A 13,353-nucleotide genomic window follows, 5' to 3' on the forward strand; every position below is an offset into this window, starting at 1 on the left:
CAGAGCACACTTATATTCCAGTCGTCGGGCATGCGTTCATCTGACCATATTTTGACCACGAATTGATGCATGCACCTTATCAACTCCTCGCCGCCGTACTTGAATAGCTCAGCTGGCAGGCTGTCAGCTTCAGCAGCTTTGTTGTTTTTCAGCCGCGTTATTGATATTCGTACCTCGTCACAGTCAGGCGGTTGAACGTCGACTCCGTCATCATCGACTGCGGGCTCGGGTTCTTCTTCTCCACAACTCTCCGTGCTGCTACCATTCAGTAGGGCGGAGAAGTGTTCCCTCCATAATTTAAGTACGCTCTGAACATCGGTTATTAGGTCACCATTGTTGTTCTTACAGGAGTACGGCCTGGTCTTGAAACCTTCCGTAAGTCGTCGAACTCTTTAGTAAAATTTTCGGGCATTTTTCCTGTCGGCCAGCATTTTAAGCTCTTCGCACTCACATATTTCGGCCTCCCTCTTCTTATTGCGGCAAATACGTCTCGCTTCCCTCTTCAGACCCCTATAGCGGTCCCATATAGTGCCCGATCGCAGCGTGGCCCTGTAGGCGGCATCTTTTTCTTTACAGCTTTCTGACACCCGTCATCGTGCCAGTTGTTCTTTCGGGCTTGCTGAAATCCGACTACTTCTCCGGCGGCAGTACTTAATGAGCGGGAAATGTGGTTCCACTGCTCGTATATGTCGGTTTGTTGAAGAGCCCTCTCTGAGAGCAGGTGTGAGAGTCGAGTAGCGAAAGCACTGGCTGTCTGTTGCGATTGCAGCTTTTCGACGTTAAGCTTTCCTTGCATATTTGGGCGCACATTTTTTGCTGCACATAGGCGGGTGCGTATCTCGGCTGCAACAAGATAGTGGGCCTCGGAGTATGCGTACGTCTAAAACACTGAAAGCGTGCCTTCCGTCTATCACAACATGATCGATTTGGATTCTCGTTTTTCGATAGAGCCACGTAGCTTGATAGATGATTTTATGCTTGCGATGTCCCATGCGATGCTTTGCCTTGCTTCTTCACTGGAATTGGTTTTTACGTAGCAGGTCCCAAACCCAGCGCACAACCCATTGCTGGGACGGGGGTGGTTTGGCAACCAAATACACGTTTATATAGCGAGCCGCTTGCTCCAAGCAGACACCCGCTTGCAGCCGCACCACCTGGTGAACAGACGCTGCAGACTTCAGTAAGCCCTTAAACCGAATACGTCGGAGTGGCCCCACCGGATTGGTTACCGCATCTTACACATGGGTTGCTCACGTTGCCCAGAGTGCGCGAACGAGGACGCAAAAGTCGGGATTGAGTATAGCTATGCAAATGTAACTCCATACCCAGCGCAACGACTATACCCCATTGCACGCCATTAATGCTACATACGGAAAATTTAGTTTCTATGCCGGTTACTTCTATTTTTTTTTTTTAAATGTATGGAGCTGTACCACTGTGCACCGTTGAAGAGAATTCGCGATATATTGTCTCGAGTTATATGACTATAAACTGAATTTCTTAGACTTTAAATGCTTTATTAATCGAAAATATGTATGAAAATCCCCCGCAAATATTCCACAGGAGATTTTAGAAAAAAAGATTACGAAGTAGTCACATACCATAGAGTGAGTAGAAAACACTGAGGCATATTTCATTTTATTTATTTTTCAATTTTTTCTCTGCTCTTTGTGAATTTTTACAACGACCGTCAATAAAACTGTGGTAAACTAATAAGACAAACTAGTTTAATTACTTATTGTTTTAAATACATAACCTTATAAAAAATCGAAAATAATACAAAATGCATAAATGTTCTTCTTAAAGTTAAACATAAAGTGCTTGTTAACCAATTTTTGTTTATAGATTTTCTGCAAACAGGTAAATTACTTAAATTAAATTGAAAAAATAGTGAAAAATAGATAAAGACATGCCGATTTTTAAACAACTTATGTACAAAATCTTGTTTACTTAATAACTGTAGAAAATTATTTATAAAAGATGTATGTGGTCTTTTTCATACTAGTTTGGTAAATAACTAAATATACTTATTACAGAAAAATATTACTTAATATTAGATACTCTAACTAACTTACAAGTGGGATACGACAAAACCACACTAACTTATTTAACAAAAATTAAAGTNTATTACTTAATATTAGATACTCTAACTAACTTACAAGTGGGATACGACAATACCACACTAACTTATTTAACAAAAATTAAAGTAAATCTTTTGTAAACTTTAAGCTTATATGTATATATATAAGCCGTAACATAAAGATTTTAAACTATTTACACAGCAAGTTTAAGTCAAAAACGATATTCGGAAATATGCAAGCTGGACAAAAATACTCTAAGCATCAATAAGTAGTTTTTTTTTGTCAACATTAAATCAAAGTTAAGTTAATTAATCAAGTCCACTAAAACTAGTTCTACTAACTTAACACACAAAAACTATATAGGTATAACGACCTAAGCATACCTGATATCGTTTCGTACCTCTTAATCCTATAATTTTGAGTTAGCCACGTCGATAACGATGCTTAACTTGGGGAATAATGTATACCAGGCATTGAGTAACCGGCCCTTGCATACTTATATGATAGCTATAATTATTGCCCCGCAGCATTTCTCACATCACATTAGACTTTCTACCTAATAACTTAAGTACTCCTTAAGTCATGGCTTAGTATTTATTTTATTTGAGCCTTTTGTATTTCTCGTCTTTTTGATTACCTTCAATTATTTATGCATGCTTTGGTGGTTTTTTGTTTGCTTTCTCCACACGCACACGCAGGCAATCTTACAGTTTCACTCTATGCGATAACTTCATTAATTTCTTCGAACTAATCGGACAATTAGGCCAGAGGTTAGCACAGCCCATGGGACCACTGTTGTCATCGCCTGTGTAGCGTAGTAATTCACCCATATGTGCGGCGAAATGCCATTTACTCGGCGCAGCATTCATTGCCGACATGGTGGAGGATCTGAAATGAGAAGAAAAATGAGATTATGAAATTAAAGTCATATATGTATGAATTCGTGTAATACTTTGAAAAATAAGTTTTTGTTATGTTATCAGGTTCGCAGGTCCCAACAATTTTCTGTAGTTTTTATATTTTGTTAACAAAATTTAAATCTGCGATTTCAAGGTGGAAACTGCGCTTTGCAAAAATAATCGATAAATTTTGTCTAAATACATGTAAATTTCGCAAATATCAGGTCACCTAAAAAAAATCGGGTTTTAAACGTTAAGTAGATTAAAATCATAAACAGACAGCAGCGTTGATCCGGATTAACTCGGACTTAATCCAGATCAACTGCAGTTGATTCCGGAGTTGATACAGATCAACGCTGCCGTCTGTTTATGCCTTCAGATGAGGTATTTATTCCAGAAGATGCGTACTAGGATATTGTGTGGTGATTCAAGGGTGATGCAGATATTGGACAGCAATTATTTGTGATATGTTAATGTTCTTTCTATAGTATAGGCTTGGCAAACTTAGCATGGAGCGATACTCAGTTGAATAACTCGCCGCATTTGGGGCACTGAAATCCGCACGTCATTTAAGAGAAAACTATGAATCCACAACTAATGACAGTTTGGCGTGGTTTTTGGGGCTGTCGGAGTCATCGGACCGTACTTCTTCGAACATGATGCCAGTAATGGTATCACATGTCACTTTCCCAATATGTGGTTTCAACAGCACGGTGCCACTCGCCACACAGCGCATTAAACCATGGCCCTATTGCGAACGAAGTTCCCAGGACGCATTATCTCACGAAACAACGAGGTCAAATGACCGGAGATATCTTACGATGTGACAGAATTGGGCATCTTTCTCTAGAGCTATGTGAAAAGTATTGTCTTTGCCAATAAGCCCAAGATCACTCCAGAGCTGAAAACGGAAATCATACGCACATAAATGTCATAGACTAAAAAAGTATGCTTACAGGCTTGATTAATAGCCCATTCCTTCTGGTTGAAGTAAACTTTAACATTCCCTCTCGAGTATCAAGACACTTTCGACCCGTGTTTTTGAAGCCATTAAAAACTAATTTTGAATCAAACGAATCATTCCGTTGTTTATGTCAAGATTTTAATGCTCATTCCAGCACGTTGGATGTATCGGACCTCGATTTTTACTTTAAAGAAAACTATAATTTTCTCTGTCCGCTTATCAATGCTAGCTGACCTTAAGAGGTCTTACATAGACGAATATAGCGTCCATAGCGTTTCCAGACACGTTTAATTTAGCGAACTTTAGTAGACACTTTGGTTCTTTGTCAATTGCTGCCTGCAGCTTTCCCTTGGCTAGTAACGCCGGTCTTTGTCTGCTGAATACTGGGCACACGCAAATTATATGCTCAGCATTTTCTTCGTGATATCTACACTTTTCGTCTTCTATAAAACCAACTTTAAACGCATTTGCTGATAGCAAACTATCAGAATAGTATCAGCAGTCAAAACTCTGTTCTTCTTGTTGATAGGGGGCTATCATTTCTGTTCTTCTTGTTGATGGAAGGAAATCAGCAAGCCTGCAATCCTGAGTTCTTTTCCAAAAACCTAACCAATTGGCGGTACATGAGCAGATATTGTAATCCTTCAATTTTCCGAAACGGAAGTGGTTTATCCTCCGCTGGTAAGGCGTCTAACAGAACACCCTCCTTGGCTAGCTCGCCAGCTCTCTCAGTATCTTCCACAGCTTTTTGTCCAGGGACCCAATATAGGTGGATAGTTTTAGCTGCTGCCAGCCTTATTATAGCCTCCTTACAGTCCGCAACAGTATTGGAATTTATTTTATATGAAAGCAGAGCCTAGCTGACCGCCTGACTAGCTATGTAAAAGTTGATCTACTCGTTTGGCGGATTAATATCGTGTGGCAACTCCGTTCGTTCATTTATGAAATACAAAGAAAAATATTTCGACATATTTTGTTGTGTCTTATTTACGAAATAAATTATTGAACATTTTGGTTTTATCTTTTTCTTTTGGGTTTCTTCTGAATTTTTCAGTACTCTGTTTTTTACTTTGCGCTTTTCTTTAACTTTTGGAATTTTCTTTTACTTTTTTCAAGTCATTCAAAATTTATCAGGATTTTTCAGGACTGTAGGGGATATTCAGAACTACTTCGAGATTTTCGAGAGTTTTCAAAATTAGTTGAGAAATTTCTTGACTTTTCAGGATAAGTTTTGATTTCAATATTTAGCTGAACGAAAAATACGGCATACTTTTAACCGTTAAAAAAACGTTTACTTTTCGTATTTTTTCAGGATTATTTAGAGTCTTTCGAAACTTATAGGGAATTACGTGACTTCTTAGGATTTCTTTTTTATTCAGTGTTAAATAAAACCAAAACTACTAAGTATCTTTAGTCTAAAAGTAACTACATATACACTTTTTAGTTGGTATTTAAAAACAAAAAATTTAAAACTTACAATTTCGCACTACAGTGGCTATAAGGTGCAAATTTTCCTCTCAAACAAACTTAAAAAAAATATTCAGTCCTTGATAAAAAAAATAAAAATAAAAAATAAACGCCTCAGCACAAACTCCACTGACTGGGTGAAAGTAGACTACGCGCACGCTTTTGACAGTTAAACTTCGCCTTTAACCCTTGATTGTGACGCGACTTCCTGCTACTTGAGCAATGCAAGCTAGCAAGTTCATAAGCTGCGGTCACAGCAAATTACAATTGTGCTCATAAAAGGCATGAAATGAATAGTTGGCCGGCACTTGGCAGCGGTGGCACAACTCATACATGCATACATACATACATACATAATTGTCATAAATTTTCCAGCTTCTGCTTTATAATAGCACTGGCAATTGAAGCGAAGCGTAAGTTGTAAAAGACTGCGTTTTATTATACTTATAAATATTCTCTTCTTTATTCTACTACATACATACTTCAAGTTGCTACAATATCTTAAGTTTTCTTCTTCCTTAAGTTTCGTTGCCACTGAGCTAATTGCGCTAAAGTCAAGTGCGAGGTTACTGCTACCAGTCAGTCAACCGGTTAGTCGCTAAGTTTATGAACATTTTTTATTTATTCATTTGTTTTTGTTTTTTTTTTTGCTATGGCGCCAACTTGTAAGCAAACAATGCTAAACCACAGTTTTTACTATATACATATTTACTGCATGCATACGTAAAATACATATGTACATATGCACGAGTGTATACATTTCAAGCATCAATGGCACAACTGCTTAACGATTTTTTAGAATCTTACACATACATATACATATGTATGTATATACAACTTACAAACTTGCACATCATGCGTGAATAAATGTAGTCGTTGTACTAAGCTTTAGTAAGTTTGCATGCACTATGGCAAGCACTGTATTACACTTACGTACATATATGTATTTTGTAGTTACTTCTTTGTTAATATTGTTAAAGATTTTAATCAACTATTTGCGATAATCATTTAGAACAGTGATTCTTAACCGATGAGCTTTGTCATTGGCGAGCGAACCGGGCGGTTAATCCAAATGTTTCTCAAAAGCAATAAACACTCAAGCGGTACTTACGTTACATATCCATTTTGTCTCATAACCAATATACACACAAATGTATGTACATACATACATATATCTGCTTTTTCTTAACTCTATATTTTTTGCTTTTTTTCTGTCTATATCCCTACCTCTACGCCTGTTCGTTCTAATTACATTTATGTTATTCTGTTTTCCTATTCTTCATTTGTATCTTTACACTCCATCGATAACAAAATCGATAGTAACATCCAACAAAATATCGAGAACAAAACCGATAAAAATATCTATAACAAAACCGATGACAAAATCGAAAAAAATTTCGATAGCAAAATCGATGAGAAAATCGATAAAAACATCGTTAAAATCATCGATAACAAAATCTATAAAAATATGGATAACAATATCGATAAATAGCCGATAACAACATCGATAAAAATATCGATAATAAAATCTACAGCAATATCGATAACAAAACTAATAATAATATCGATAAAAAGAATCAAAAACAAAATCATTAAAAATATCGATTAGAAAATCGATAAAAATATAAATTACAAAATCGATAAAAATAGAAATTACAAAATCGATAACAAAATCAAAAATAATATGGATAACAAAACCAATTATTATATCGATATGTTCCAAAGATATCGGTAGCAAAATCAATAGCAATATCGATAAAAATTTCGATAAAAAACGGATAAAAATATCGATTATTATATCGATAAGTCCCGAGAATCTCAAAAATCCCAAAATAGTGCACAGATTAATTCTCTGTGTATCCATCTATATAGTTACCTTTATTTTAATCATTCCTCCTCTATCTTCATCTTTACTTTTATCGGTATCTTCATCCTCATCCTTTTCTTTATATTTATCTTTGTTTTTACATTTGTGTTTATACTTTTCTTCATCTACATATTCCCCTTCACTGAAGTAAAGTGTTTAAATTTACCTTAGTCTTCATTTTCACCTTTATCTTTACGCATCTTTGTTTTTGTTTTTATTTTTGCCTTTGCCTTTATCCTTTTCTTTACCTATCCTATTTACCTACTCCCCTTTACTTTCATTCTTGTATTGGTCTTTTTCTAAGTGTTACTCTTTAACCTTTTATTAGCGAGTTTTTGTTAAATTCATACCATGTGCATACACTCATGAAGCACTGGTTTCAGCCCCAACCATTTCCGTTGCACCATTTCCGTGTGCAATTTCCATTGAATTTGCCAATTTACTCCCAACCAACCAACCGCCGCTAAAGAAGTTTCACTTCAAAAAACGTTTTAAACATTTGAGTTGTAATATGAGCCTTTTGGGGAAAGGAAAATATGTTCGTCTATAACTTTTAAAATAGTGTAGCTAGCGGGATTACGATTTGACATACTCCCCCATCACTAAAAGATTAGGAACCACTGATATAAAACAATTTGCATGCAATTTAATAAAAATAAGTTACTTGCGCTCATTACCACTTCCTTTTAACAGTATTTTTACTGCTAGGCATTCAATGGCGTACTTTTGTGTTAAGTAGTTAACAATTACCGTTCATTTTCTATAAGTATATAATCACATTAAATATCGGTAGCAACGTGATCTACTTCAAGTTTGACGCTTTTAGCACAATGCTTGGAAACTAGATATTTATGTACATATGTATCTTACGTGCATACATGTATGTATGTATACAAGAGTGCATCACTCTCCATACCAAAAAAATCGGTACAGTTTTTCCATCGGAATTATAAAATTTACAATAAATATTTTATGATCCGCCGCCAAAATAGTTCTGAAAAATATTAAGATTTACATGGGATGGATCGATTTGAAAATACCTGACAAAGGTGAGTTATTTATAAAAAAAATAAGCATTTAGGGGATTCCCTTGAACTCGTAAAGTCTTAAATCGTGTAAAACTCGTAAGTTTACGAGGCTTTTATGGGAACGCACCCTTTGCGAAAAGGTGTAAATAGGTGCGTAAAGTGACTGTTTGGCAGATCAACCAGGATTTTGTGAAGCAATTTTTGTTTCGTAATATTTTCCATAACATTCCGCCATCTTGTCTCCAACACTCTTGGCTAAAATACAATTAAAAATGCCGAAAATTAGCAAAAAACCTCAATCAATACAGTTAGTGGATGAAATTCATTCATTTTATTCGCGTATAATTTTTTTCATATATTTTCATTATTTTATCATACATATTAGTATAAAAATTTCGGCCCCACGGCAACACTGAAGTTTACGAGGTCGTTTGCGCATCAAATTTTGCTCGTAAGTTTACGAGGGGCTTGTAAATAGAGCTCCATACAAATTTTGACAGTTCTTTAACGAGGCTTGTAAATTTACGAGCTTTACGAGGCTTTTACGAGTTTAAGGGAAGATCCCTATTAATTTTTAAAAATATTTTTCTAGAAAAGTACTTAAAACGACAGAAGCGTTTAAGCTTAAAATATCTGCATAAAAACGTTAACAAATTTTATGAAAGGACTCAAAATAATGAGATTTTTGGAGTTATTTTCAAATCGGTCTAGCTCGCGTAAATCTTAATATTTCTACGAAATATTTTTGTGGAGGTATTAAAATATAATAAATTATATAATTCGCGTGAAAACCGAAACTTTTTTTGGTGACGCACTCTAATACATACATACATACGTATGTTAGCGAAAAGATAGCAAGCTGTCAATTTAATAGTCACACATAGATTTCTGTGTACACATGTATGTAATAGTCGGCTAGTACGTAATTTTCACCTCATTTACTTATCTGCATACCTACGTACATTCGCAATAATAAATGTTAAACTTTACACGATGCTACTTAGAACTAATGAGGAGATAGTGAATTGCTAGCGGCGTAAATTTCAGGTACTCGTATTTACTACATACATATGTATATGTATGAAATTGCAATTGATGTATGTAGGTGAAGGTAATGACTGTCATTAGTCAAGGGGAAGGTGAGCATGTTTAAAGTTTTTACTACAGTGTTTAGTAATCGTTAAGCAGCTCAATTTTCTAATAACATTGTGAAACAAATTTGAACAGAAAAAAAATTGTTTAGTAATAAACTTTTTTTCTTATATGAAGATAACTCTTTCTTCAGACAAGCGTGTCAAGTACATAGGTAAATTGACATTTGTAAAATGTTCCTATATTCCTCTAGTGTCTCCAATGGACAACGCATTGTAATTAAAAGTTCTCCAAATTCGGTCACACCAACTTTCTAACCAACTACCTGGGTACGTTTAGGTGCCCAGATTATACAACAACGCCGCTGGAGCTAGAGATCAAGTATCCCTTCCAGAAAGGATTGGGAGGACGACTCGGTCTGCGCCTCCAAGATAACTCCACAGCCATCTAAGAGTAGGTAGAAGGGTACACTCGAAGGACCTCTCATTAGGCCTCTGCTTTAGGCTGCGAGACCACAGCAGTGTACTCCAAGCAGAACTCGCGGCCATAAAACAGGCGGCACTCCGGCTCATCTAATATTCCCTTAAACTACCTTCAGTAACTATATACATACTACGATATCAAAGCAGCTATTAAATCTCTAAATTAATGTGAGACCTCGTCAATATCTACGATTGAATGTGGGGAAAGTCCTTAATGGTCCGAGATAACTACGCAGCGGACGAGCTTGCGAAGACACTGTCTGACATCAACTCTTCTCATGCGGCGGGCATATCGCTATCTACCTGCAAGACATGGCTCAAGCCACACTTCGTTGAGAAGGCAAATAATAGATGATCGGAAGACCCCACGTGTGCGACGACTCGACAAATCTGGCCCAACTTCGAGAAGAAAATATCCGACGCACTCATTCGGTTAGAACGTCCTCTTCTAAGGCGGTTGACCGGTATTATTACAGACCGCAGCTTAATAGGAAGGCATGCTTCAGAATGGGCTTGCGACTAATGACTTCTTCTGTCACTGACGTGCCCTTTCGTGGCTGATAAGACGCTCATTTCACCACCTCCTCTTTGTCTGCATAGTCGACCTAAGTGAAACAGGCATTCAAGACTTCTCGCGCTTTCCAAACCTAAACAATTGGTTTAACTTCGAGGTGCTGGTATCACAACGCGGCATACTGGTTCTAAGTATGCCTCTCTCCTACATTGCATGAAGGCAGCCGCTTCAATCTTAATCTAATCTAGTTAAATTTATAACTCTGGCAATTTACAACTAATTTCATCAAATTTAATCATTTTCTAGAAACTCTATTAATTAGAAGTCGAATTAATGCCCATTATAGGCCTAGCTAATTATTGCGCTTCAGTAAAAAGGAATTCTCGCTTAACTTGTACGCATACCAGTTTTAACTTAATTCTTAGTTCTATGCTAATTTCGCAAAAATTTCAAGTGAATAAAATTGGCAAATCTATCATCTTCCCCTTTTTCGGCAGCTGGTTTTGTTTTTAATAAGGAAGTGAATTGGTAATTTGCTTTGTTTACTCTCACTGACGTGAGCATAAACACGCTTTATTAAGCTTGCGATTTTATTAGTAATCATAGCAAACTTTCAATTTATTTATCACAAACAGGTTTCGCCGAAAGTTCTGCGATTCCTTTTTTTTGCTAAGCCAAATAACAACATATTTGCACACGCGTGTTTATACATACATATATGTACATACAAATGAACAAACCAATTACAAATTTATGTTGGTAATAAAAAAAAACAAGCCTACCGCTTAGAGCTGTTTTCGGCAAGATTGCTCAGCAAACGCGGGTCGCACACGTTTTCTTTAAACTCCCTCCCGCGCCGCTTGTCATAAGTTACAGTACAGACGCTGCCATCCTGTTGGCCAAATGTTATTGCCAATACAACAAGTTCAAGGTAGTGTAACTTAAAATTAGCCTGTTTGTTGATTTTTTGATTTCACTACTCGTTTTTTTTTTTGTTCATAAATAACATTTTAAGTAGTGTTGTTATAACTTGTATTTTTGGTAAATATTTTTATTTGTCAACTGCCGTTACCGTGCCGTAATGTTAGCTTTAAATAAGCTTTTCAAATATTTATTTAAATTTTGTATGCCTACAATCCATAATTTATGTTATGAAAACTTTAATTAAACAAAACACATGCGCAGCCCTTTTTGATAAGAATTAAGTCGAAGTAGTTAATTACCAAAGGTTTTTTATTAACTCTCTGCTTATATTTATAATTTTCCTATGTGGAGTGAAATCCCGTGAAACGTTTCGGCCAAAGGAGCAGTAAACAAGGTTTCTAAGGTTATGAACGCGACGGGCGATCATAGCAAATTTTCTACTCGCAAAAAATATGAGCACAAACCAAAAAGGGTAGCCCGCTTTAAGGCTAAATTTAATTTTTAAACCCCTTTTCCAAGAACCAAGAATGAATTTGGTGTGATATATAAGCTTTGGGCGTTCTCGACGTCTCTTTTCGAGGCGCCGACATTGACTTGCAACATCAGCTAAGCTTCGCATGCGCCTCTGTGTAATGAAGAAATACAAAAGCAAAAACGAGGATGTACTTAGCCAGAGGCAAAGATAATGGAATGAGGATAACGACAGAGATATAAGAAATGACAGAGGTAAAGACGCAGTCATAGGCAAGATGGAGATGCAGATGTAGATGAAAATGAACACGAACACGAACATGAACATGAACATGAGGATGAAGATGAATAGAATATGAAGCTGTAGACAAAGATGGAGGAAAAACAACACAAACATGAACATAGAGATAAAGTTAAGATAAGAAGGAAAATTAAGATGAAAGTAGAGGTGAATATAAAGGTAAGGGACGAAAAGTAAGATGAAGAGAAAAATGAGGATATGGATGAAAATGAAGACGAAGACGAAGATGAAGATGAAGATGAAGATGAAGATGAAGATGAAGATGAAGATGAAGATGAAGATGAAGATGAAGATGAAGATGAAGATGAAGATGAAGATGAAGATGACGCACTTCACGCACTCTGTCATTTATTTCTAAGGATCGCCCAACAGTGGTCGTAACTTTTATAAAATAAATCGTTTTGAAACTTATATTTGCTGGAAAATTTTAACTCAGATTTCATGAAAATTAGATCTGTGTCATTCCATTGTGATTGGTGTGACATTTGACTCCAGAATGTAATCAGTTGTGAGCAATAAATGTTTTATCAGAACTTTGACAACCGTGAGAGATATTTTTGAACATAACTAGAGTATAAAATTACTTTAAAAAAATACTAAAGGGTTTATATTTTTTTTTTACTACAACTTGAATGAATGGTGCTGGTGGAATATATATATATATACTGATATAGTAGTCATAGAAATATTTAAAAATATTTAAAATTATGACTGGTGGAATAGGGCACTGTGACTGGTGTAAAGTAATTTCGTATGAAATACAAATTTCCATGGACAAAAATTACGGCTTTTCTTATTTTTCAACAATGCAATGTAAAATCGGTATAATTAAGGCATTTTAAAATTTATGTCGTTTTCCCCTTTTACATGGAATTACCCATCTATTATTTATGTATTAAAATAATTAACTATTCGATTGATCACCTTATTAAATACAACAGATCCTTCTCCTTTTCGGTAAGCAGATATTCTGGCTTAGCAGCCATTTCGCATAACATTTTTGGCAGGCAAGATTCCTTAATGGCATCTGTTAACTGTGATTTAAGCGTATTTTGCTTTCGTTGAAGAGCGACAGCGGAAAAATCATTGATTTCTGTGTCTGAAAGGAAAAAAATAAGACAAATTTTATGTGATTAAGAAATGCAGATATTTAAGAAAAGTTTTTTTATAACATGATACAAAAGTTTAAAAAGACAATTTTAGATTTCAGATTGATGTTTTAAAAGAGTTTTCATTCAAGACTGCTTCATATGCTAGTTCTTT

The 13,353-nt window shown here is 35.8% G+C and overlaps 1 protein-coding gene across 2 annotated transcripts in view; it reads right to left on the reverse strand.

Moving 5' to 3' along the window:
• Window positions 1-2,366: 2,366 nt before the first annotated feature.
• geko (olfaction protein geko) overlaps window positions 2,367-13,353 on the reverse strand; it is a 15,338-nt gene continuing 4,351 nt past the window's right edge. Inside the window, exons 2-3 of one of the 2 annotated variants that reach the window (XM_017628242.1) lie at window positions 13,015-13,189; window positions 2,367-2,969 (exon numbers count right to left, since the gene is read on the reverse strand). In XM_017628242.1, coding sequence (XP_017483731.1) covers window positions 2,786-2,969; window positions 13,015-13,189 — 359 coding nt within the window. In that variant the 3' untranslated portion in view covers window positions 2,367-2,785. The remainder of the gene's footprint in view (window positions 2,970-13,014; window positions 13,190-13,353) is intronic. The other variant, XM_017628241.1, reaches the window with a different exon arrangement.

This window comes from Rhagoletis zephyria, unplaced genomic scaffold (assembly GCF_001687245.7).
Source record: "Rhagoletis zephyria isolate East Lansing unplaced genomic scaffold, Rhagoletis_zephyria_1.1 Rzeph_scaffold_05839, whole genome shotgun sequence".
NCBI classification, from domain to species: Eukaryota; Metazoa; Arthropoda; class Insecta; order Diptera; family Tephritidae; genus Rhagoletis; species Rhagoletis zephyria.